The sequence below is a fragment of the Cyclopterus lumpus genome, chromosome 18, assembly GCF_009769545.1.
Source record: "Cyclopterus lumpus isolate fCycLum1 chromosome 18, fCycLum1.pri, whole genome shotgun sequence".
NCBI classification, from domain to species: domain Eukaryota; kingdom Metazoa; phylum Chordata; class Actinopteri; order Perciformes; family Cyclopteridae; genus Cyclopterus; species Cyclopterus lumpus.
Window position 1 is genome coordinate 8,145,503 of NC_046983.1, and position 22,372 is coordinate 8,167,874.

The window sequence follows — 22,372 nt, forward strand, 5'->3', positions numbered from 1 at the left end:
TGCAAGTATCAAATTTATTATCAAGTACACAAACAAAGGTGGCGATATGAAATCAAACAATGTGACACTGTCAATGTCATTTTTGTTTAAATGTTGAATCTTCATTTAGCACCTTAATAGTTCGGTTATACATGATTTATATAGTCACTCATACAAAAACGAAATGGTTGAATAATGCAAGTCAGTTACATAATAATAAGCATGGGGCATTTGGATCACAGTTACTTAAGATATACACTGTATGTAATCAAAAAGTACCACTTGTTTGTCTGCACGTATTAGTACCGTTAAGCCTTTACAGTCCATACCCACAACTCCTCACAATTAGAGTTACTGACGACTAGGCCTAGACAGTGATTACTAAACACAAGTTCACCTGACATTTTTGGACCTATTTTCTTTTTCACATTAGAGCTTGCCGTTGTGTATTCTTGCATTTACATAGGAGAAGTAGATGTATATACAGAGAAGGTCATTGTCAAACAATGATGGAACAAAATTAGTTGTTTTATGTACCTGGAGTGTGAAAATGTCTCTAAAATTGCAGAGAGTAAGGCACTCAATATACTCCTGTGCTGCCAACCAATCTGGCATGATGAACCAGATTTGTATACAGGATTGTATCCTTTTCAAGTACGCAGTGTACCTGGCACCCTCTAGTGTTAAACTGTGGTCCGCGCGCTTCCTGGATCGAAAGCTCTGACATTCTTAGCTGGTTTGGGAAGGTGTATCCCTTCCTAAAAATATAGTATTTTGGTTTTGAGGATATTAAAAGCCAGGATGCTGAGCAGCTCCGATAGGCGATCGAAATCTTCTTTTTGTGGAAAAACTAGCTCACCACTGAGATGAGAAAGTAGAACTGGTCTTTCTGGATTTAGGTTTGAAAAAATAACTGTTATCTATCTCTTTGTCAGTGTTAAACCCTGTTCTCACCAAATTTGTAACAAGTGCCCTGAATCCAATAGGCACTTGTGAGCTCAAAAAGCGACCGCCAGATCCTCGTTAAAAACAAGTGGGAACCGAACACCAACTTCACATGAATGGCCGCTCCACCAAGACAGAGATACTACATGACGTCCACAAAGAACTCGCTGGGGTTGCCCATGGCCAGGTGGAACGACTGGCGGGATGCAGTCAGCTCCGGGGGCACGGCGCCCAGGTCACGAGTGGGCGGGGCGCCAGGGGGCCCCCCTGGGGTGGAGGAGGGGAGCGGGGCTAGAGTCGGGTGCATGGGGCCTGTGATCAGCTGCTGCGCGTGAGGAAGAGCGTGAGCGGCTGCCATGGCCTGGTGTGGGTGCTGGGGTACCATCATCACCATCATGGGGTTGTAAGGAAGGATACCGGGCGGGTAGGGAGACATGTGGGGCGGTTGGGGAATGCGGTGATGGTGGGAGCGCTGGGAGGAGGCGTGGCTGTGCTCGCTGGGGGCAGCTGAACCGTGGCCGCGCCTCAGGCTGCTGCGGGTGGAGTATTCGGATTCGCTGCCGCTGCCGGAGCGCGAGTCTGCCCCGCCACCTTCTACACCCACGCCTGAGGGGGATTTCTCCCCTCCACCCACAGTGCTGCCCGGGCCTTTAGTGCTGCGACGACGCTCGCCCTCGCTTCTCGTCGACCCACTGCTCCGACTCCCTGGGGGGAAAAACACTGTTACATAAGACGCAAGCGGAGTTGAGCGAGAAAGCTTCAATGTCCTTTTTAGACCGTTTATCCTTCTTTTCTATACAGTTGCATTTGGTCAAACTGTTTTACTTTAAAGATGCTGAACTGCATTTTTTTAACAGCATAAAACTAAATACTATATAGTTCATCCTTTGCACTAACTGGAACCGAGCCTCGCTCATCTGTAGCATCATGTGTATATGGTGGATATGGTTGGTATTTTAAAAACGACTGAGTTCCAGTTCCAGCTGGTCAGCACAGGACGTCATGACTTCAGCCCTCCACTGCACAGCGTTGTCAAGAGGCAAAGCTAACAGCCGTTATTCTTTGTCTGTAATATGGTTCCCAAAACAATGATCCTTTGATTTACATATTTAATACCGTGTCAATAGTGTATTTTATTAATAATCCTGATGCCATCATCGAAGAGTAAACTGAGAAATATACTCGTCTCAACAGTCTTTGCTCACAAATGCATTACCAAACAGCCACAAATAAATAATAATTAATTAATTAATTAATTAATTAATTAATTAATAGCACTACATTGACACTTGTCAACTCTGTCCTAGAGTGGCATGAACTGTAGACTATAAAAGAGCAAATTTGAGAGATCAATTCACAAAAAGCCAGAAGTGATTTTAAAGTATACATCATTTGTAGTTATTGGGATGAAGCTTAATAATCAGTGTGTGGTCGTGTAATGTCCCCTCAGGTTCTCAGCAGGGTGTCTGTGCTCACCTTCACTGTGCTGGCTGCCGGTGCTGCCGGGGGCGTAGCTGTAGCTGGTGAGCTCGTGGTACGGAGGGGGCTGGCTGGAGAAGGCATGTGTCGGGTAGGGCTGGTAGGGGAAGGTGTGCATCATGGGCCAGGGAGAGGCCCCGGGGAGAGGCAGGGGGGCCAGTGTGTCCTGGTCCGAGGCCCCGCTGGAGCCATCGTTGTCATTCAGAGAAAGGTTGGCCATGTCTGGGCGGGAGATAAGAGGAGATGAACAATAGAAGGAGTGGAACGTTCCTCTTCGGCGCGAATGTTTAGAAGTCGTATGCTTCAGAAAGTCAGAACAGACATGCTACTCAACGTGTAACAACTGCTGCGCTTTGTGGACACTCTGTTGGGGGGTTTTCTGCGCTTGTTGCGACATGCTTTCTGGAGGTTCTGAGTTTAGGGCTGGCGGCATATCAAAGAAACCCTTCCATAACTGAAGTGTTCACGTGATTACAGCCACCAGCGTGTCCACAAAAGGCATGTGTGCAAATGTGATTAAGTGTAACATTCTCGGCCTTTGATGCGGATGACATCCAGATGACATTACTCACAGTTCTCACAGTCGCTTAAATCTCCGAAGACGTAGTAACATTGTTCGGAGAAGGTGATCTTGTTGACGGTGTGTCGGATGAAGCCGGCCTTCAGCAGGTTGCTGGCGTACTTCCTGGCTTCGCGGCGGTCCTGGAATCCCTCGATGTGGTGGAAGAGCCACTCCACTACGTCCGAGCCTGGTGGATGCATGACACGTGAGATAAGGCGGAGCTTAATTCGTCCTAGAGGAAATATCTGTGACAAAGATTCACTGTATTCTTAACAAGAAATAAGGAAAATAAATGTATACTATCTATATATACAAAGTATAACAAAATTCAAATTAAACTAAAATAGATAAACAAAAAAGGGATGACGATAACTTTCATATTATATAGATAAATACAATAATATTCCACATACAGTGAAACTATTAGTGGTAAGCTGGAGTATTTTCATCATAACGTTCAAATCAGAGCGCAAGTGTAAAAACACAAAAAACACAAAGCACACAAGACAAATGCATTTTAATTATTTAAACCAGCATTATCAATATGCAATCAATATCCATTTACTTTACTGTTCCAAGAACGGGATTTCAACAAAATAGCATTACTATTTTAAAGACAAACAACCGCTTCAAAAATGTCCATTAAACACCTCCCTCTGACATTCTCAAAACAAAAGTGTTATTTTGTTCTTCCTCCGTAGTTATGGAAAACAAAATCTTTTGATTTCCTGGCTTTTGGGAATTAGTGGATAGCGTTGGTGGCCTGAAATCTGAAGTACTAGTGCAGCTCAGCAATTACATGACCTGCAAGAAGCTCGATTATTACTAAAGTATTGTGAAATGGATGTTGGAACCAGAAATTGAAAAAACACCCAAAAAAAACCTTTCATTTCAAGAAGCACAACATTGACAAACATAGATTATGTAATCGCTCCTTGTGATTCAGTTGCAGGTGATTCCAATTAAACAGATGCACTTTAGGGGTTTTCCCTGGTAACCAGTCACACGGCTTTAATTCTGAGAACATAATGGACGCCCTGTAAAGACCTGTGAGGCCCAGAACGTCCATGTAACTAATGTACTTTGACTCCACTGAATAGTCTTACCGAGGAAAGCGTTGGGGATGGTGATTTTAAGCCACATGCGGTCCCTGACCTCCAGACCAGACTCGGGTGAGGCCATGGCCTTGGCAACAGATGCCATGTCAGAGTGCAGTGATAAGTTGAAGTCATCAAAACCTGGAAAGAGGCAGACGGGCATTTTAGGAAATGTAGACACGCAAGGATGAATGAAAGATTACCAAAGAGGTGAAATCTGGGTCAAAACCAGAAGGCCAGGAATGTAACTTTGAAGTGGAGATCAAAAGGCAGAAAAGCCACAGACACCATTCATCACATCACACAACAGCAACAAAGGCAGAAAGACAGATGGGAAAGAGGATTCCTGCGTTGACGTTGCCAGAAGAGAAGAGACAGAAGGAAACACTTTAGAATAACAAACATTATTCAGGCCTTGAACATCGACGCTGACAAAGAAACTGTGGAGGATGTAGTTTTACGAGTTTTGGGTGGATGTGAAAGAACTGAGAATGAAGAGGAGAGGTGGGTTACAGCACACGAGAGGGAGATGATTAGTGAGACGCCGGAAGAAGCTCTCACGTTCGGTCTCGGTGACGGAGGAGGAGGAGGTGATGGTACTGAGGGAGGAGCTGCCTGGGAAGGGCGGGTACACCCCGGTCATAGCGACAGAGTGGCTCACCCACGCTGCTGGGTCAATGGGTCGGATTGGTTCATCTGCACAGGTGGAGGAGAGAAAAGGAAACCGTTACCGACGGCAGTGCACTACCAAACGGGGGCATAAACGGCAGCTCTGTACTCACTGCGAGGCAGAGTGAAGTAGCCCTGAGGAGACGGGTCCCAGCACTTAGCCACCGTCAGGATGATGGGCCTGGCAAACACCAAGAGTCATGAGAACCACGTTACCCACTTGTGTACAGACACAACTTGAAAGAGCTTGTCTGATTATATTAAACTCACCCTGGCTTGTGTACAATCTCCCGCAGCACCCGCACTGCATCGTCGTTACTCATATTCTCAAAGTTGATGTCATTCACCTTTTAAAGAAATAGACAAAAGATGTTATTCAAGTACAGCTAAAATGATTAGCTGATTGACAGATAATAGATTGATAATCGATTAATCACTGAAGTCATTCCCTTGTTTCAGCTTTATATTTTTAAGGAGAAGATGAATGGCAATGTTCACTATTTGTGTCATTTTAGAGACCTAATCAATTAAATCAAGAAGTGAAAATAAACCTTTGCTGCAGTCACACACATAAGCCCTGATTTAATTTATTTGCATCTCGTGTATCTACATTACAACTAAGCTGGAAAAGATCCCCAAATGGGCCTCACAAGGCATAACGACTGAAAGCTAGACCAGAATTCAGAAAAACATGATTGCACATCACACTTTGATCTAGGATCAACCCTGTACGCTTCCTCACCTGCAGCAGCATGTCACCAGGTTCGATGCGTCCGTCTGCAGCCACAGCTCCTCCCTTCATGATGGAGCCGATGTAGATGCCTCCATCCCCCCTTTCATTACTCTGGCCCACGATGCTGATGCCCAGGAAATTGTACTTCTCTGTATTGTCGAGAAATCACAACGGAGTTAAAAAGGTGAAGTACAGTATTGGAATCAAGGCTGTAGTTCTGATTCATAAGTTTAATATTTTCCAAACTGACAGTCAACACAAGAACACGTCAGGAGTTTACAGACCCATGTTAAGAGTGACGGTGATGATGTTCAAGGACATCGTGGAGTCGGTCACGCTGCTGAAGGAGGAGGCCTGGAGTGGAAAAACACAAAATGACCATCAGATTTGCGCGTGTACAAAAATACCATGTCCGAGCAAATCCCTTCAATGCCTCTTTAAACTTGTGATTCAGCAAAGAAACGCAGTGAAGAGAAAAACAAGTCAGAACAGTCGGATGGTACAAACCCTCTCCAAGCGTGGGGGGCGCTGTTTCCTGCGTCTGCGGTGGCGTTTCAGAAGCCGAGAGGCTGTGCTCTGCTCCGTCGCACTGCTGAACCTACAAGGTCAAGGGTCAACAAACGGTGACGAGTAAGAATAGAAACGTGCCGTCACACACCGTTAGCACCCGCAGAAATAACAACACACAAACAAGGCCGCCAGGACTTTCACATAAAAGCATAAATACATCAAACCAACAAAAACTGCATTGTCTTCTCTATAAAATGGATGCATGAATTGAAAGCAAAGACATGAACATATCCAATATAAATTGAGTGTCCAAAATTGCTGAATATGCCTTTTTTTTTTGCATGGCTTTAATGCGCAGCACGATGATTATTTTGAACGCAGCCGAGCAGAACGTCTCCTCGCTCTCACAAACGACCCAGACTCTGTTCCGGCCCACTCTGCTCTCCTCCGTGGATCTCTCACCTGCTCATGGTGTCGTCGTCCTCAGAGTCGCAGAAGCTGGTGGTCTCCAGCTCGCTGCTCATCACCGTGCTGGAGCTCTCGTATCCAGCCAGGTGGCGCTCCAGTCGGGTCTGGCCGTTCATGCGAGGCCCTGGGACGCCACGGAAGACAACCCGACGGACAAGAGGGAAGAAGTTCACCGTGAATTCTCATGTTTGCTCAAGTCGGCGTTTTGTCTTCCTTTTCTTCGTAGATTACACACGTTCCTCACTTCTTGACATTGACGATTAGATCACACATTCATTGTTAGGATGTTGGGAGCGTGCCAAACCGTGATCATTAAAAAGAGCATGTATGCATTGCCGCTGTGAGCTGCGGGGTCTTACCGTGTGGCTCCATGCTCTCTCTGTGCCGAGGCCTCTCCCTCCTGAAGGAAACTACAGACTCGGTTTCAGTCTGGTCGTCCAAGGTCTCCACGCTGCCCGTCGCGTTGGGGCTGTAAACGACGAGGCAGCAGCACAGTAAGCAATAGAGCAGCAGGGAACGTCAACGGTGTTAATGCACCAAAGTTACATCTCTTTTTACAGACGGGGTATTCATGTAATAACCAATAAATGTGTTTTAGGACTCTAAAAAAATACAAAAATATTTAGCATTGCACTCCTATAAAATGCTCATGGACAGTTTAGAGAAGAAAAAAAAAAAAAGCAGCTTTTTTTATTCCACATAAAACTTGAGGTGGATTCAAATTATTCAGTGAGTTTGAAAATATGACTCCTGTACTCTAGATTGAGGTTATGGATTATTTGTCACGTGAACTGTAAACTCGATGAATACATTTAGCAGGCTGTGATCACTTAATTCAAAAGAACTTTTTTCATCTAAAAGGAGGGTCAATTAAAAAGTATATGCTGCAGACAAACGCACGCATTGGGAGTAAATGCACAATAAATAGGAAATATTACAGAATGTTAAAAGGTATACAGTACACTTTATAACAATATGATCCACATCCACTTGTCACTTCCATAGAGTTCTTGCAGACAAGATAATAAAATATGAGATCAAACTAAATTGTATCCAGATACTATTTGAAGCTGACGCTTTAAGCCGTACTGAAATTTACAGGAACCAGATCAGGTGACAGGAGACCTATCGGCCCGTCAGGTATGAGCTCGGTCACATCGAGCCGCGTACTGCAAGAGCAGGAAGTACACCATACTGTGCTCAATGGCACTTAAAGTCTGTATATCGTACACACTTTAGTTTGGTGTAGCAGGTAATTGTGTTGCTACATCTTGGAGCACAATGGAACAGTCTTCACCTCGTCATCCGTCACATTTATGTAGTTGTGTGTGATTTATTGTCTAACAGACTAAACTAAAGTTTCTAGTGCTTGTCACTTCATAGCCTCCCTCAATTGACTTGGACTACTTGAATCTTACTACATAACATAAAACACATATTACTGTTTATCACTTTAGATTTGTTGACATATTTACACAAACCGTTTTTATAGTTACACTATTTTTATATTTATATTATTGCACTACATGTTTGTTATTGCACTGCATCTTGTTTGCACCTTATTTGTTCATTCTTTTTGTTTAGTTGCCAGATTTCTGTCCTCCATGTATGGAACTGCACACTTAAGTCTCCATTATCTCTTGTTTGTTGAAAAAAAGTCAGATTGTATGTTTATAATGCACAGAAATCTACTGATTAATTGAGGAGATGCTTAGCTGTCCCCAGATAGTGAATTATAAATACAAAAAAAGGTTTGCAGGTAACGGTGTAGCCCAACTGATATTAATATTTAAGAGAAACATCTTCTTTATTTTCTAAGATAGATATTAAACTGAACAATAAATGGCTTATAACAAACTTTGTATTGTCAGTTTTAGTTATTACCGTAAACCTAGATTCATACTCATAACAAGCTAGCATCAGCAGATATTTGGTCGAGCTCGAATGAAGGAAAAGCAACTTTTGGCCGTGAGAACAGTCGTCACATCCACAGCTGGTAACGGACCAATACGCATGTAGCAACAAGCAAATGGCCCAGTAAGCCTACGCAGGGCAGCAGACTTCAGTACCATTAGCACACTGACAAATATGCTGATTACATAGGAAGACAGCGCACGGCTTGTGGTTCACGATGAAAGCAAGATGAAAAGAAAAAAGACCCTACAATTTGAATGACCTTTCATTTTCCAGGATGAGCGATGGCGTGGTTCCAGCTCCAAAACGCAGCATGGAAAGAAAGCGAAGCGGTTAATTCTCCACCGGCTGCAAACCACACATTTGGTGGAATTAAATTGGATTAAAAATCCATCAGCGAACCCTCCTGAAGCCGCCGGAGACAAAAGGGACGAGGTCCAAACACAAGAAATGAATGAGAGCGCTGCAGCCGCAATGGGAAGTTGTGTGAACTCCATCTGACCCTAATCCAAACTTAAAGAGCCCCAGACAACATCCTTCTCTCCAAGGTAAGAGTGATGGTAAGATCCTATGATAATTACAATACTTACTTCATTTGTTTTGGACACCACAAGCTCCATTCAGATTACAGTAATAGTTTCCTCTCATTTTAGGAGGTTAGCATGGATGCTAAAGGACGAGGTGACTAGACTGCCTTGTGGTTTCATACTCTTTACAGCTGTTCACCATTTGTATATGAACGATGGATCAAATGGCTGTGTGTAATGTGAAAGGGATAGTTTGTAGTAGAAAACTATACCTCCGACTCTGCAGTAACCTTTCGCTCAATAAATTGTTTTGGTTTTAGAGTCCACAGATTTATGATTTTGATTCGGTCTCAACATTCTCATTTGTGTCATTTCAATGTAAAAGTTCTATTCAACACGGCTACCTGTTAAGCACTTTACAGACAGACAAAGTTAGCAACAAGCTGGTGAACATAGTGGAGCATTTAGCGTCTAAAAGAAACATTACCCAAATGTGGTTAAAATGTATTGCGCAGTAAAACAATATTCTAAATACTCAACATTGAGATATTAAAAAGAAAAGACTACTGAAAGCTTCTCCCAGACCACACCACAGTAATGACAAGGGTGGCCTCAGCTGAGATCGGGTTCAAATGAGCTGTAGTATATTCTTGCTATTCTTGTAGCAACGTGATACTGGGAGTGTGGGAGATATTCAGGAAAAGATAAGGTATCTACATTACAGCTGAGGGAGAAGCTCAAGTGTATATTTAAGTTCGGAAGTTTTTGAGACGGTTCTTGGCCTTGTGATGCCCCTCTTTAGGTAAATATACGGTGCATTATATACGTTTCAAATGAGTGTGCGCTTTGCTTACTGGAAGGAGGGCGGTCTGGAATCCCCGATGCCCCCGGTCCTCTCTGCAGGTGGGGGTGGGAGGGGCGGAGGAGGGGGCGAAGGCTGGGTAGTCGTTTCCACAGGAGGAACCACTGCCACTGGAGGCTCTGCTGTCGGAGTGTCTGAAGACACCAACTGGAAGGAAAGGACAACAACAACAAAATCAGGAGACAAAAACAGAGAGAATCCAATCTGGAAAAAAAGGCAGAGAGGAGATGTGGAGAGAAATTTGCAAAAGAAACTGAGGACAGGGGGAAGAGAGGGTGAGAAAACGAGAGGATCGAAGGGAGGAGTAGGGAGGAAAAGCGGGTAAGATGTCAACTACTTTGACACATAAACACTGCACTCGTTTCAGATGGACGTCTCAAGGGCATACTGAAACATTATCCTACACTTAACCTGTCTCTCCTCATTTATACAACAAAAGTGCCTACAACTGTGCAGACACACACAGAGGTAACACACAGCAACAATTAGGATGAATACCAGACAGCATCCAATTACATGAACTATGAAAACATACGCAGGAAGGGGACGAAATGTAGTTATAACCCCTCCCCTCCACAAAAAAAGGGCGTATTGGGTTAAAATATAACAAAGAAATAGTCTTTTAATGCTGTGAATTGTTCAGGATCTGTGCATTTTAGCACCACAGCATTCGGAAATGCCTGCACACACATTGCTAAATGCATAGCGTCCGGGACATTTGGTGCACCGAATCAAGCTTTGCATTCCCCGTCAAAATAACTCAACCCAATGGAGTCTTTCAGCCTGCTCCCCCCCCCCTCCATTAATAGCTATGAGACTATGAAACACTTGTCTTCTGGGATCCCTTCATCCATCATGGCCTGCAGATCACATATCAGTCCCTCTGGTCTCTGAGCTTTGTTCCCCCTCTTTTAATGCCTCTCCTCCTTCTTATGCACTTAACAGATGCTTCAGCCGCAAACCTGCTTATCTCGGCCCAGTACCGATGTTTTGTCTCTATTCAAATGTACGGGGTGGGGTACGACGACTGGGCCTTCTGGTGGCGAAAGGGAGAGTATGAAAGCGGTGCCTGGCAACATGCACATTTGTGATCTGTTCAGAAAAGCTAACGCTCAAATGGCTCAAACAGCAACGCCGAGCAAACAGTCCTGATTTACATTTACTGGTAAAAGTGTCTTTACAGTCATTTCACTTTTTTGAGGGGAATCTTAAGTAAAGTCGTATTGTGATTGGGGAAGTATTGATGAATCATAGGACAATGTTGACAAGAGTGAGAAATGTATAGCCCACTTGGATCTTGTGCAATTTAGATTTGTTTGTTTTTTCTTGTCTTTTGTAAAATATATTCAATGGTATCAATAAAAAGAGAGAAAATGACATCACGAAATTAGACTACTATCAAGATCATACAAAAAAATAGTTTAGTAACGCTGTAAAGGAATTAATCAAACTAAAAGAAGGGACCAGACCATAAGTTAAATGGAAGCAAACATGTTAATGGTCTAGCGAAACTACCAGGACATGCTGTTGGCTACAGTGACTCAGACTGTGGCTTAAGCTCCAAGAAGATTTATTTCTCTCATGGAAGTCGTTTCCTCGTGTTTAGTCTGGCTGGTTTCAGCTTTCCCACTCTTTAGAGTTGATCTTCGCCGATTTTCTTACCAAACACTCTTTAACAAGGAAAGAGTTTATGATGTTGCAATACGATACATAATTCCTCAACGTTAATGGCTCCAATTTGAAATTAATCATTTCATTTCATTTTATTGCTGCTCTTTAGACAAGATCATTAGTCCGAGGGGGTTCTGGGGGAAAGCACAGGAAGAGGAAACGTGGTTTCTGAGAACCGCCTCTGGCTGCCGAGGTTGGCTGACTTTCAAGATAAAAAGTCAGGTTTTAACATTAGTTGAAATTAGGTAATTTACAGATGTAGAGTAAGGGGAAATCTGGATACACCACCATTCACATATGCAACAGGTTTATTCGTTTCTTACCCACGAAACCACTCTCCCGTTGAAACATGGCAACTTGGCACTGTCATCGGAAATCTCTTCCTTCACCACCCTGAAAAACAGAGAGACACAGTGAGGCTCAGCAGGTATACATTGTTCCACCACCATAACATTATGGCACAGTGTGTGGCGTCTGAATGGTACCGTGGGATGAAGGAATGAGGGCTGAACACAACACACAGGTTTCAGTCTGGACATAAAGACAACAAGTGAAACTGCAGGGATATTAAAGAGTTTACCCTCCTGGCACATTACATAACAGAGTAGTCTGACAACTACAAAGCTGAACTAAATCAAATGCTGGGCTCAATTCTAAAATGTGATAAATGCTTTGACAAGCTGTTCTTGTTCGCTCGCCATATTCCTTTCATACGTGTGACCGGGTGTTTTATGGATCAGCCTGTGGCCAACACAATCGACTGAAGAGGCTCCAGTTGAGCAACACTGACGCTAATGTAAACTTCAGCTTTAGGTCACGCTTAACTGACCATTTCATGCAACCGCTCATTCACATTCAATTTGCATCACCAAAAACTAAATCCACTCGTAATGAAAGTACAATTATATCACAGGGATTATGCTGTAGTCTAAATCTAACCAAAACACCCCCGAAAACCATGAAACTATGAATTAGCACAGCAAATATAAGAAAAGAACACACACACACACATCTTTCTTCCACCATCAAGTGACAGATGGAATCTCTTCCTACACAGCATTAAGCTAAAAACACACACTTTCTGTTTTTGTGCCTCCTTGACAAATTACACAGCCTTGTCAACTAAATATGCTTCGCAAATCAGATACACACAACAACAACAACATCTCAGTGTCCACATGGCCAAAGCTCCTGAGAGGCCACAGATCCATCTGGCTAGCCTTTCCTGCTCTGTAGCTTTCCTCCATGTTTGTCAGAAAGACAAACATTTGGCCCTCAGCAGCCTGCCACTACGTTATTACAGTAGTTTACTGGGACAGAGGATGGGCAACAGTGATACAGAGGGGGACACTTGACTGCTCCAACTCCTTCAAAAGTGTTCCCTTTTCCAGCTTCATCTGCCAGCGCGCCTCCTCTTTAGTGTGCGAGACCTGGTCAGGCTCCGCTGGGCTTAAGTAAGCAGCTGTTGAGCGCTGGTTTTGTGGGCAAGATTGTTGAGTGCACTGGTGGGGACCCGTTACATGAAGATTTAGCATTTAAGAGCTGTGTGTGGCTACCAAATGTTAGTTAAACTAGTTTAATAAAAAATTATGATATTGTATTTATTCAACGTTTCCTCGCGCTGCGAGAAACTGCTTCTAGACAACAGATGAACAGATGCAACATTATTCTGCCGAGAGTGTAGTCGTCTTCATTCCTCGGCCAAACAAACAAGTGACCAGGCGAGATTCATTTCACACACACTCCAAGATGCCTCGAATAATGCACAAACAACCCTGAAATAGGCAGAGACCTGTTGGATTTAATACTGAAGTTCTTCCCCTGCACTTCCCCACATCCCCCCTCCCCTCAGTCTCTTGCTAATATGAAATTCTTCACAGCCGACACAGCATCACCTTTCTAACAATAAATCTTACTTATACAGCTCCCTCATCCACCTTTCCAGCAGACATACACAGAAGTATATCCAACAACCCTGAGTAAACACAACCCCACTCTTTCAACCCTTTCCTCTCCCCGTGGAAACCCCTGACACCCAGCAAATGGCCTCTGTCCAGCCCCAGGTTCCCAGCACCGGTCCTGGCCTGCTCTGCTACATGGATCTCCCCCACTGCCACACACACACACAGCTCAGCTCGACAGCTGGCCTCATACCAGGGCAAATGAAAACACACACTATTACACACTCCTCTCTTGGGTAGAGGGGGGGGGGAACGTCCCTGCTTTGATTGGACAGCTGACTCAGAGCTATGTTTGAATGTTTTTTCATCTGAACTGGAGATATTCAAATGAAAGTGTGTGTGTGAGATGCCAGGTTGCGGAATATAAAGTTCAGAAGTGGGAATTTGTCTGCCTCTTTGAAAGACTTTCCTTGCCGAGTGGGTGGCTCTTTTCAGAAGAGGAGATTTCGCCTTTGGAAAAACACCAACAACGTCTAAACATGTCCTGTCCGGTTACACAGGGCCAAGCTCTTAATGAGACAGCCAACTGGGAAACTACACTGGTGATTGTGGGAAGACTACTACTCAAGACACACACACAGTTGCCGGTTTATCAGGTACTCTTATCAAATCAAACATTTATCATGTTCACTTTTAGTTGTGCGGTCATTTTGGAGGTTGTGGTTTGTGGTGTTGAACTCTATGGCATCATAGAGACACAGGCAGAGTGTCTAGCCGTGGAAACATTGTTGGTCAAATGATTAGAAATGTACATTCGTCACAATTTTCCTGACACTCCATCAGCCCAAACAACAAATCAAGGAAATAGATTAATCAGGCACGAAAATAAATTTAAAAGTTCCAGCCCTAAAGAATAATTCTGTGCAATCACAGTAGACATGCACTCAATTGAATTCATTTACACAAGAAGAGTTTACTTAACGCTCATGATGTTCTTTAGGGCCACAAATGAACATTTCCACTATGTACCAACTACCCTTTCTAGGAAATGGGGAAAAACTGTCAGACTTACGGCAGCAGCCAAAACACAAAACTCTCAGAGCCCAAAGTCATGTAAGAACATTGCTTGCATACTGAGACCACGTATCAATTACAGTGAAACCAAATAATAAAAAGCAAGCCGTATTTGGGAAACTGCATTTTCACTTGATAAATAACTGAAATGATCAAAATAGCCAGCGGTCGTACTGAATGATTACACAACTAATCATTTCAACAACCAGATGTCGAGTGTCTTTATAGGTCACTCGCTCAACACAGATCTTCTCAAAGGGAACATCCCTACAAGTCAGTTACTGGTGTTGTTGTTATTTATTCAAAAAGGTCTGCCTCTGAAGGAGAGCTTTAGCCTGCCAGCTCTGTGGAGGCCTAATGAAAAGCAGTCTGCTCCATTTCATCTCGGTGTTTGGAGCTGATATTGCAGCTTCCTTGGCACAGGCTCCGGTGGTGCCATCCAAAGAGGAAAAGAGGCAAATAGCCCAGCCTTAATACTCATCCAAGACTACAATGCATTTAACAGAAGCCCGGAGGGTCTCGCTGGGCGAATAAACCACAAACATGCATTCTTCTGCAGGAAAATGCACAGCAGTTGGAGAGAAGAAAGAAAGAAAACAAGATTAATTGATTGGAGGAGAGGAGACGGCTCTTTCTGGGAGGAGTGGAGAAAAGGGGGAGAGGAAGCAAGGGAATGAAAGGATGGCTGGCAGGCCAAAGTGTTAAAGAGGGGAGACAAAACCCTGGCTTCAGTCCCGAGAGAAAGAAAAGGCGAGGATTTCACAAGATGATGGACTGAAGGAGGGAGGGAGGGATGAGGATTAGGGGAAGAAGAAAAAGGAGAAAAAAAGTAGCATGGACAGGGAATGCCTCCCCTTTGTAATGATGATGTTTTCTGAGAAACGTCCCAGCCTCCAAAACACTTATTATTTATAGAAACACTTGAATATTCATCACTGGTCGAGATAGCTTCCCACTTTCTGATTATGGATGTGTTGGTTGAATGGCGACCTGGCTTCATTCAAGTGGTATCCCTCCTCCACGAGTTATTCCTTCTGGGACAAATACACGACAGCCGGATTGCACGACTTTTTATGAACTTTTAATGAACGTTTATTTTTAAATTAGCGGAGCATTTCAGTGTCATCTTGTGCGATGTCAATGCTCCTCCACTCAGACAATTAAAAAAAAGCCACATTAAAGTATTGTTTTCCAACTTTTTTAAAAGTCACTTTTTTTTTTACCAGCTTGTATCCCTACTCGTGTTGCATGGAAAACACAAAGCTCTTCACTTTAAAAAAAACTTTAAAAAGAAAAAAGGTAGACAAAACCACAGCTGCTCACCCGAAGTCCTGGTCCATAGACTTGAAGAAGAATTTGTAGTTCGGCTTGTTCAAGACCTGTTTAAAATCCAGCAGGGTGATATTTTCGGCAGCGATGGGTATCTTCACCAAATACGGCGTCTCCTCTTCGTCGATGTGATAAATTATTTTAGTTTCCGCCATCTCCGCGGTCGCTTTTCTCTCCCTCCACACCCCCCACCCCAAAAAAAAAAAATAAAGCTGGAAGTCCCCGCGAGGGAACGCACCGTGAGGCGAGGGAGCGTTACCGTTGTGTGTAGCTGGCCCGCGGCGGAGCTAGCTGCTCGGTGGCTAACGAGAGACGGCAGAGGTGAAACGATGATGGCCACTGAGATTTTTTTTCGGTCCGAGCCAGAGGACGTAACGAAGCTTGAAACGCCTGCTCGCTGTCCCGACTTTAGACGAGTAAACACGGCTCGTTGCCCCGCATTGTCACCGAGGGGCCGAAACACGACGAGCTCGCCACATTCACACGACCGAGTTAACTACCTACAAACTTCTATTTTTTTTTTCTTTCCCCCCAACAAAAACACACAGGGGAGGGGGGTCTAAAAACTTTTCACCACTTTTTGCGAGCCAACGCGGCGTGTGACGTAATCACGTTAAACCCCCACCCCCTTTTTTTTTACGTACTCTTTCTACCACCTCTACCCTCAACGTTTGTTTCACGGAGAGGTGGAACAAGTATGAGATATTTAGATATACTATAGTGTAAACAAATACTCTCTTATAAGTAAAAGTCCTGCATTATAATATACAACAGCAAAAGTACTCATGCTGAATGGTTTATTTCATAATATATTATATGGCTGGATCATATATTATTGATTCACCTAATAAACATCATTTATAAGGTATGTTTTGCTTTGATAATCTAAATTCGCAAAGTAACCAGTTACTTAAGCTTAACAATAAATGGAATGGAGTAAAATGTACAATATTTGCGAATTTGTTGTATAGTAGAAGATTAAAGTATCATCATCATCAAAATGAAAATACTAAAATAACCTACAAATTGTACTTTGGTACGGTACTTGAGTGAATGTATTAGTTACTTTTCACTACTGAAAATGAATGTAAAAAAATATAGTTAACCATGAATAATCAAAATTATGTCCACACCTATTATTACATATAACATAGCCACCTAGTTTTTATACTGTACATTAAACACTTCTGTTACCCAGACATGCTGTGTTTTATGTTCAAACGTGTGTAACTACAGCTTTTAGTTAGATACAATTGAGTAAAAAGTACGAAAGTAGGTTAAAGTATTAGCCAAGGATAAGTTATCAACCGGGCAGCCTCGGGTCCCAGAGCCTTAGAGGTCCCAGAGGTCCTATGAGTATTGCAAACAGCTGGTTTGTAGTACTTCAATGACCTGCAAATATATTTGGGATATAGCAAATACATATAAACTGAAATAATAAAGGTCTTAAGGCAGGTTGTCCATTATTACCTATCTTGGATTGGGGCCCTGTATCAACATTACATCAAATCCTTTTATTTATCTAAATGACTACAAACAAGCACTTAAGAGACCCACAACAATTTAGCAAAGGGGCATACTTTCTGTATCACATACGGTTGAAACTTTGGTATAACAGAATATATGTGTGCTGTAATGTCCACCACAAAAGAGATAAATCAATCCATATATGATGAAAGAAATAAGCGCTATTATTTACCGATGCCAATCTTTGGTGATTTAAAAAAAGGTAAGCACCCAAAACAGAATAAATGTGTTACGTAAAGTAGCTTTATTCAATGTATGCATAGGCAGGACAGTCTTCAGCTGCATAATAACAAGCACAGAGAGTGAAACTTCATGACACCTTAGAGAAGACAGCATATTTAGGGTGTAATCTTTTATTTACAGTTACCAGAAAAACCACTAGAGGGAACTCTTCATCAATCTATCATTAATGAAAGAGCAGCACATATACAGTACAGTGAGTCAGGATTGGTGTACGTGGTGGTAAGTATAATTTGAGTTGGTCCCATAACTACAGGGTGAACAGCCACCACGGTGGTTAAAACATCTTTATTAAAATATCATTGAAAAAACTATTTGTGTTTTATATTCTCTAAAATGTGACTCGTCAACCTTTACTTTTTACACTGTGACTATAGCGGGACTCTAGATGAACAACCATATCTGCTATTTTAAGAAAAAGGGAGAAAAATCCTGTTCCTTTTTAAAGTTTCCTCTTCAAGAAATTCGGCCCGAACACCACCACGACCAAGCAGGTGATCACAAACAGCACCCAGAAGGTGACGGCCAGCAGCTGCACACAGAACAGCGTCTTCTTGCTCTGCTGTAAGACTTCCTCGTCACCCACCAGGCCCGGCGCCGTGCCGTACGGCCTGTCCGGGTTTATCTGCTGCACCCGGAGGCTTACGGTGGGCAGGATAATGAAGCGGGCGTCTCTCCTGTCGCCCTCCAGAGAGAGCACCACTCTCTGGGTGACGGTGGCCAGGCGCGCTGCCATGGTCACGGGCAGGCGGAAGGCCACGGGGGGAAGCCTGGCCATGATCCGGGAGTTGCAAGGCAAGGAGAGGGCATCGCCGGTCTCCAGAGGGGTGAGGTGGCGGCACAGGGGGCAGGGGATGGCTGGTGTGCTGGTGGTGTCGAGGGGCTCACAGGGACAGAGCTGGATCCTTTGGAGGCACTCGGTGCAGAAAACATGGAGGCAATCCAGCATCCGGGGGCATTTGTTGTACTGGTTGTACTCCTGGTAGCAGATGGGACACTCCACATCCATGGGCTCCCCAGGGGTGGTGCTGAGGCTGGGCGCTGCAGCAGCTGGGTTCCCCTGCTGGGGAGCTGGGACAACACCCCCCGTCATGGTGGGAGGGAGAGCGAGTGGAGTGGAGTTGGGTGCTCAGTGATGGCAAGATGCAACTTGTGGAGGAATCTTCAGAAGACGGTAAAATCTGTGAAGAGAAAATAACCTTAACTAAGCCTAATAGAACCCTGGGAGGCTTATGTGGCTTTTTAAATGCCAGGATCTGCTCTCTGTGGGATGCCGCTTTGTTTCTTCTAAGTTTTATGAACAGATTCCACAGCCTATGAGTCATAGCATTCAGCCATTTAACCACACAGCCATCCACCGTCTAACCATTCCCTCTCAACCTCCTCACGATCACCCCGAGCACATGGAGTGTGTGCTGGCCTGCACGCTCAGATCATGTCATAAAAAAAACCCAGAAAAGCTGTAAAAGGAAGTAATAAGTCACTATAATGACGCTATCTGCATGTGTGTGCATGTCCACTTTTCTCCACTCACATTGTTTTTTGATTTTGATTTTTTTTAAAGGCCACTTCCCTGAGTTTAGCGAGTATTATTCAGTCTGAAAAAAACTGTTATATGTTCGAGAAAATAACCCAGATGATGTCATTTATCTCGGCTTAGACTTAGAGAATGTTTGAAGTCAGCTTGTGATAGAAACTGACAGCATGGAGTTTGAAAGATGTCTACTAGGCATGGAGGGTCATGTAAAATGCATGACCCCAAAGTTCTCGGTAGCTTTGTCTTTACCCGAGACTAAAAGTATGAATCTTGGCTTCATGCTGTGTCAATTTAGACCGTTCTTTTTTTTTTTTTTAATGCTGCCAAAAAATGGTTGCCATGGCCCTTTTACATGAAGGAACACTGGAAATGAGGACATTGACTAACTGGAAACAGCTGCGCCTGGTAGACAAAGAGTTTCAAATGATTGATGCTACTTCATTCACGAGAGGGCTACTGCCAGTTAGCTTAGCTTAGCATAATGAAAGGAAACGGGTGAGAAAGTTAGCCAGGCTCAGTTTGAAGGTAACAAAATCCACCTACCACGCCTAAACCTCAGAACTTGTTTTTATTCTTCAGTGTTTGTACATATTAGGCCCGTTTACCCTCGTTTCATGCTAAGCTAAATTACTGCCGTTTTTTTTTTTTTTTTTCTTCTTCTTTTTTAAACAAAGCGTTATAATTGCTTTATACTGACACATTTTTCTTTTTTTTTTCAGTTGCTCACATGGAACAACAACCCAAGATCACTCATCGGGGGATTGTTGCTTAGCAGATGGGGTCTCCTTTGAATTGATCCATGGAAGCACATGGCCGGAAACCTTTTCTTTCATAAGTCTACTAAAGAATCAGAGCAAAAATAGGAGTTAAAATATAATTTACTCCAACAATAAACGTGCTACTCTCCTCCAAAAATCCCAATATATGTAATGACAACCTGTTGGGAAAGGGTAATGGTTAAACCAGCACCGAGTGGTGTCTCTGTATAAATAAATGAGCTCTCTTGTATCTAGGCCATCAGGTTCAGTGAGATTACATTGAGAGAAACCGGCACCTCCATCTTTACACCTAAGAAGCAAATAAGAGAGCCACTTACCCAGCGCTCAGCCCTTTGATCAGTGCACACTTTGATGCTCGCCTCCGGCCCCTCTCACCGTACACACTTCTCCTCATGTTGGTACGGATCTCATCCTGGCATGGTGTCTCTCTCCCATCTTCTGTGTGCACACGAACCACTCGAATGTCTATCTTAATATCCCGTAGCTATGTGGCTGAGGCCTGGCTCACTGGCAACCCTTCTGTTTTGGCTCCGTCTAACTTGATTTCACTCGTCCTCCTCTCTCCGCCGAGTCCCCCGTGAGGCATCTCTGCGGTTTGCTCAGCAGTAATTAAACCCTTGGTGATGTGAAGGTAACCAGGACAAGACAGAAAATGACAGATTTGGACTCTACTTACTCGACTCTACTTTAGTTTTGTTATTATGCTTCCACACAGTCAGCATGTAGGATATTTAAAATAGCTGCGTGAATTAGGGTGCAATTATTAACATCCTTACATGTTTCTACCTCGAAAGTCACCTTAAAAAGAACATTTGTTTTCCATATTTAAAAACAATGGCCCAGTCCAGTTGGAGTCAATTACTAAAAAACTGAGGAAATAAGTTGCAGGGACACATTGTGTGCAAATCCAGAGCATGGTGGGAGAATTATTAACTAATACACATGATAACCTGAATGATTTCCTTGTAGCCAGTTTGCCTGCATGGCTTCTTTGATGACTCAGTTCATTTCAACGTCACACCGTCAGTCTGACTAAACTCTGTAAACAAAAAGGAAATTGACTTTCACGAGTTTTAAAACTGATAAATAGGACAAAGTAAATGTACTTAGCTCAAGTTCCTCTGAGGTTACTGTCGGCCTGATACACTGTGGTGAGGTGAAGACTTTGTGGCAGATCTTTAGTAGACCAGACACGGTGAATTGAATGTGTTACAACCACCAGATTTAAAATATTATTTATATAACATTTTTAAGTTTTACTGAAAGGTAGGAATTTTCGAATAAGCGAAAAATAAATTAAAAAAATTCAGTTTTCCTTCAGTTGAGATAACAATCCTGAAATAGGTCACTAAGCGGAAAACAGGAATAGTGTTCTTCCTGTTTATAAAGAAATCCTTCTTTTAAACATTTGACGGTAAATGATTGTCGACAAAATTTGTTCTGACACAGTCTTCGTTCTGTAAACTCTAAAGTTCAGCGGAGGCTAAAATGATAGTTCTTCATGTTATACCACATTCCTGCGTTGTGTTGTCTCAGTAAAGAAACACGGTCTGGGAAAGCACAAAGAATTAATGTTACCTGATGTGTCACTCAGTCTGTTGACAGCCTCGGATTAAGTCTAAAATACAGTTTTGCTTTGACCAATAACTTCATTTCGTTCCCCATCATTCACTCACACTAGCATCGCTTTACAGCCACCGTAGATGGTGATTACAAGGTGATCCACATCAAAGTCGAGATTTCACTTTTAGCTAGCCTTAGCAGGCCCAACATCATTTTCAGACTGAAAGTGACATGTCAACATTATCGTTTCGGGATGAGACGCAAAATTAATTCAGATGTGTACAGTAGTACAACGTATATCACTTGTGCATTTAATTTACTAGCCTAGAGCTCAGAGCCAAAACAGGCTTTTACTGTGAAATGTTCATAATCATTGATATAACTTCATTAAGGTTTCTTTAGAATATAGACATTTCCATTTGAACACTTAGTTTACGGGAAAAGTTCTCTTTTGTCATTGGGTCAAAAAAATAAAATATGTCACCTTAACAGGAAATTCAAAGCTGGGGGGGTCAAAAAGCAGAAAGTGCTACAAAGAAGAAGAAGAAAGTTAACAAAACACACACACACACACACACACATAGAGGGGGCGAGCTTGTGATTATTGGCCAGGATTTCAGCGGATATCACCATGAAAGGAGTTCATGCTGGAAGTACTGATAAAAAGGGACTTGTTTGGGGATTACCATGGAGAGGAAGAGCTGACGTCACTACACCCACGCACACTGAAGGCGTGGAGAGACACAATAAGGGGGGAATCCTAAAGTATTTATAAAGCAAATTGTTACTTAATATAACAGCTTTGTGAGTCACTATTGTGTCCATAAACATACATATATATATATATATATATATATATATATATATATATATATATATATATATATATATATATATATATATATATATATATATATATATATATAAACAAGATACACACGAAGTTTCGGGGTGTGTGTGAAGTGCTGGGTGTTGGTTTAATTCCATTGCATCACTTGTAGCTTAT

General features: G+C 42.9%; 2 protein-coding genes across 4 annotated transcripts; both read right to left on the reverse strand.

The window, feature by feature from the left end:
* dvl2 (dishevelled segment polarity protein 2) lies at window positions 1-16,306 on the reverse strand. Its single transcript, XM_034557477.1, has 15 exons — window positions 15,715-16,306; window positions 11,740-11,809; window positions 9,738-9,892; window positions 6,802-6,911; window positions 6,437-6,566; window positions 5,972-6,062; window positions 5,749-5,818; window positions 5,474-5,613; window positions 5,002-5,078; window positions 4,845-4,912; window positions 4,624-4,758; window positions 4,072-4,203; window positions 2,976-3,152; window positions 2,401-2,625; window positions 1-1,629 (listed from the first exon to the last, which is right to left on the reverse strand). Exons 1-15 carry the CDS (start codon window positions 15,873-15,875, stop codon window positions 1,067-1,069), a joined length of 2,304 nt encoding a protein of 767 aa, XP_034413368.1. The 5' UTR covers window positions 15,876-16,306; the 3' UTR covers window positions 1-1,066.
* A 1,295-nt stretch (window positions 16,307-17,601) lies between these two features.
* si:ch73-335l21.2 (RING finger protein 224) lies at window positions 17,602-22,104 on the reverse strand. Of its 3 annotated transcripts, XM_034556575.1 has the most exons (3): window positions 20,121-22,104; window positions 19,722-19,864; window positions 17,602-18,668 (listed from the first exon to the last, which is right to left on the reverse strand). In XM_034556575.1, exon 3 carries the CDS (start codon window positions 18,578-18,580, stop codon window positions 17,930-17,932), a length of 651 nt encoding a protein of 216 aa, XP_034412466.1. In that variant the 5' UTR covers window positions 18,581-18,668; window positions 19,722-19,864; window positions 20,121-22,104; the 3' UTR covers window positions 17,602-17,929. The 3 variants fall into 3 exon arrangements, with proteins under 3 accessions (XP_034412466.1, XP_034412464.1, XP_034412465.1); XM_034556573.1 differs by lacking the exon at window positions 19,722-19,864; XM_034556574.1 differs by having other exon boundaries at window positions 19,722-22,104.
* Between the last annotated feature and the right edge of the window lie 268 nt (window positions 22,105-22,372).

What these genes read in the sequence shown, in the direction of transcription:
- si:ch73-335l21.2 (XM_034556573.1), bottom strand. Translation starts at nt 18,580, where the DNA reads ATGACGGGGGGTGTTGTCCCAGCTCCCCAGCAGGGGAACCCAGCTGCT.
- dvl2 (XM_034557477.1), bottom strand. Translation starts at nt 15,875, where the DNA reads ATGGCGGAAACTAAAATAATTTATCACATCGACGAAGAGGAGACGCCG. An exon ending in GCCCCCCACGCTTGGAGAGG is followed by an intron (nt 5,819 to 5,971) that starts GTTTGTACCATC and finishes TTTCCACTCCAG; the next exon opens with GCCTCCTCCTTCAGCAGCGT. An exon ending in GAGATTGTACACAAGCCAGG is followed by an intron (nt 4,913 to 5,001) that starts GTGAGTTTAATA and finishes GGTGTTTGCCAG; the next exon opens with GCCCATCATCCTGACGGTGG.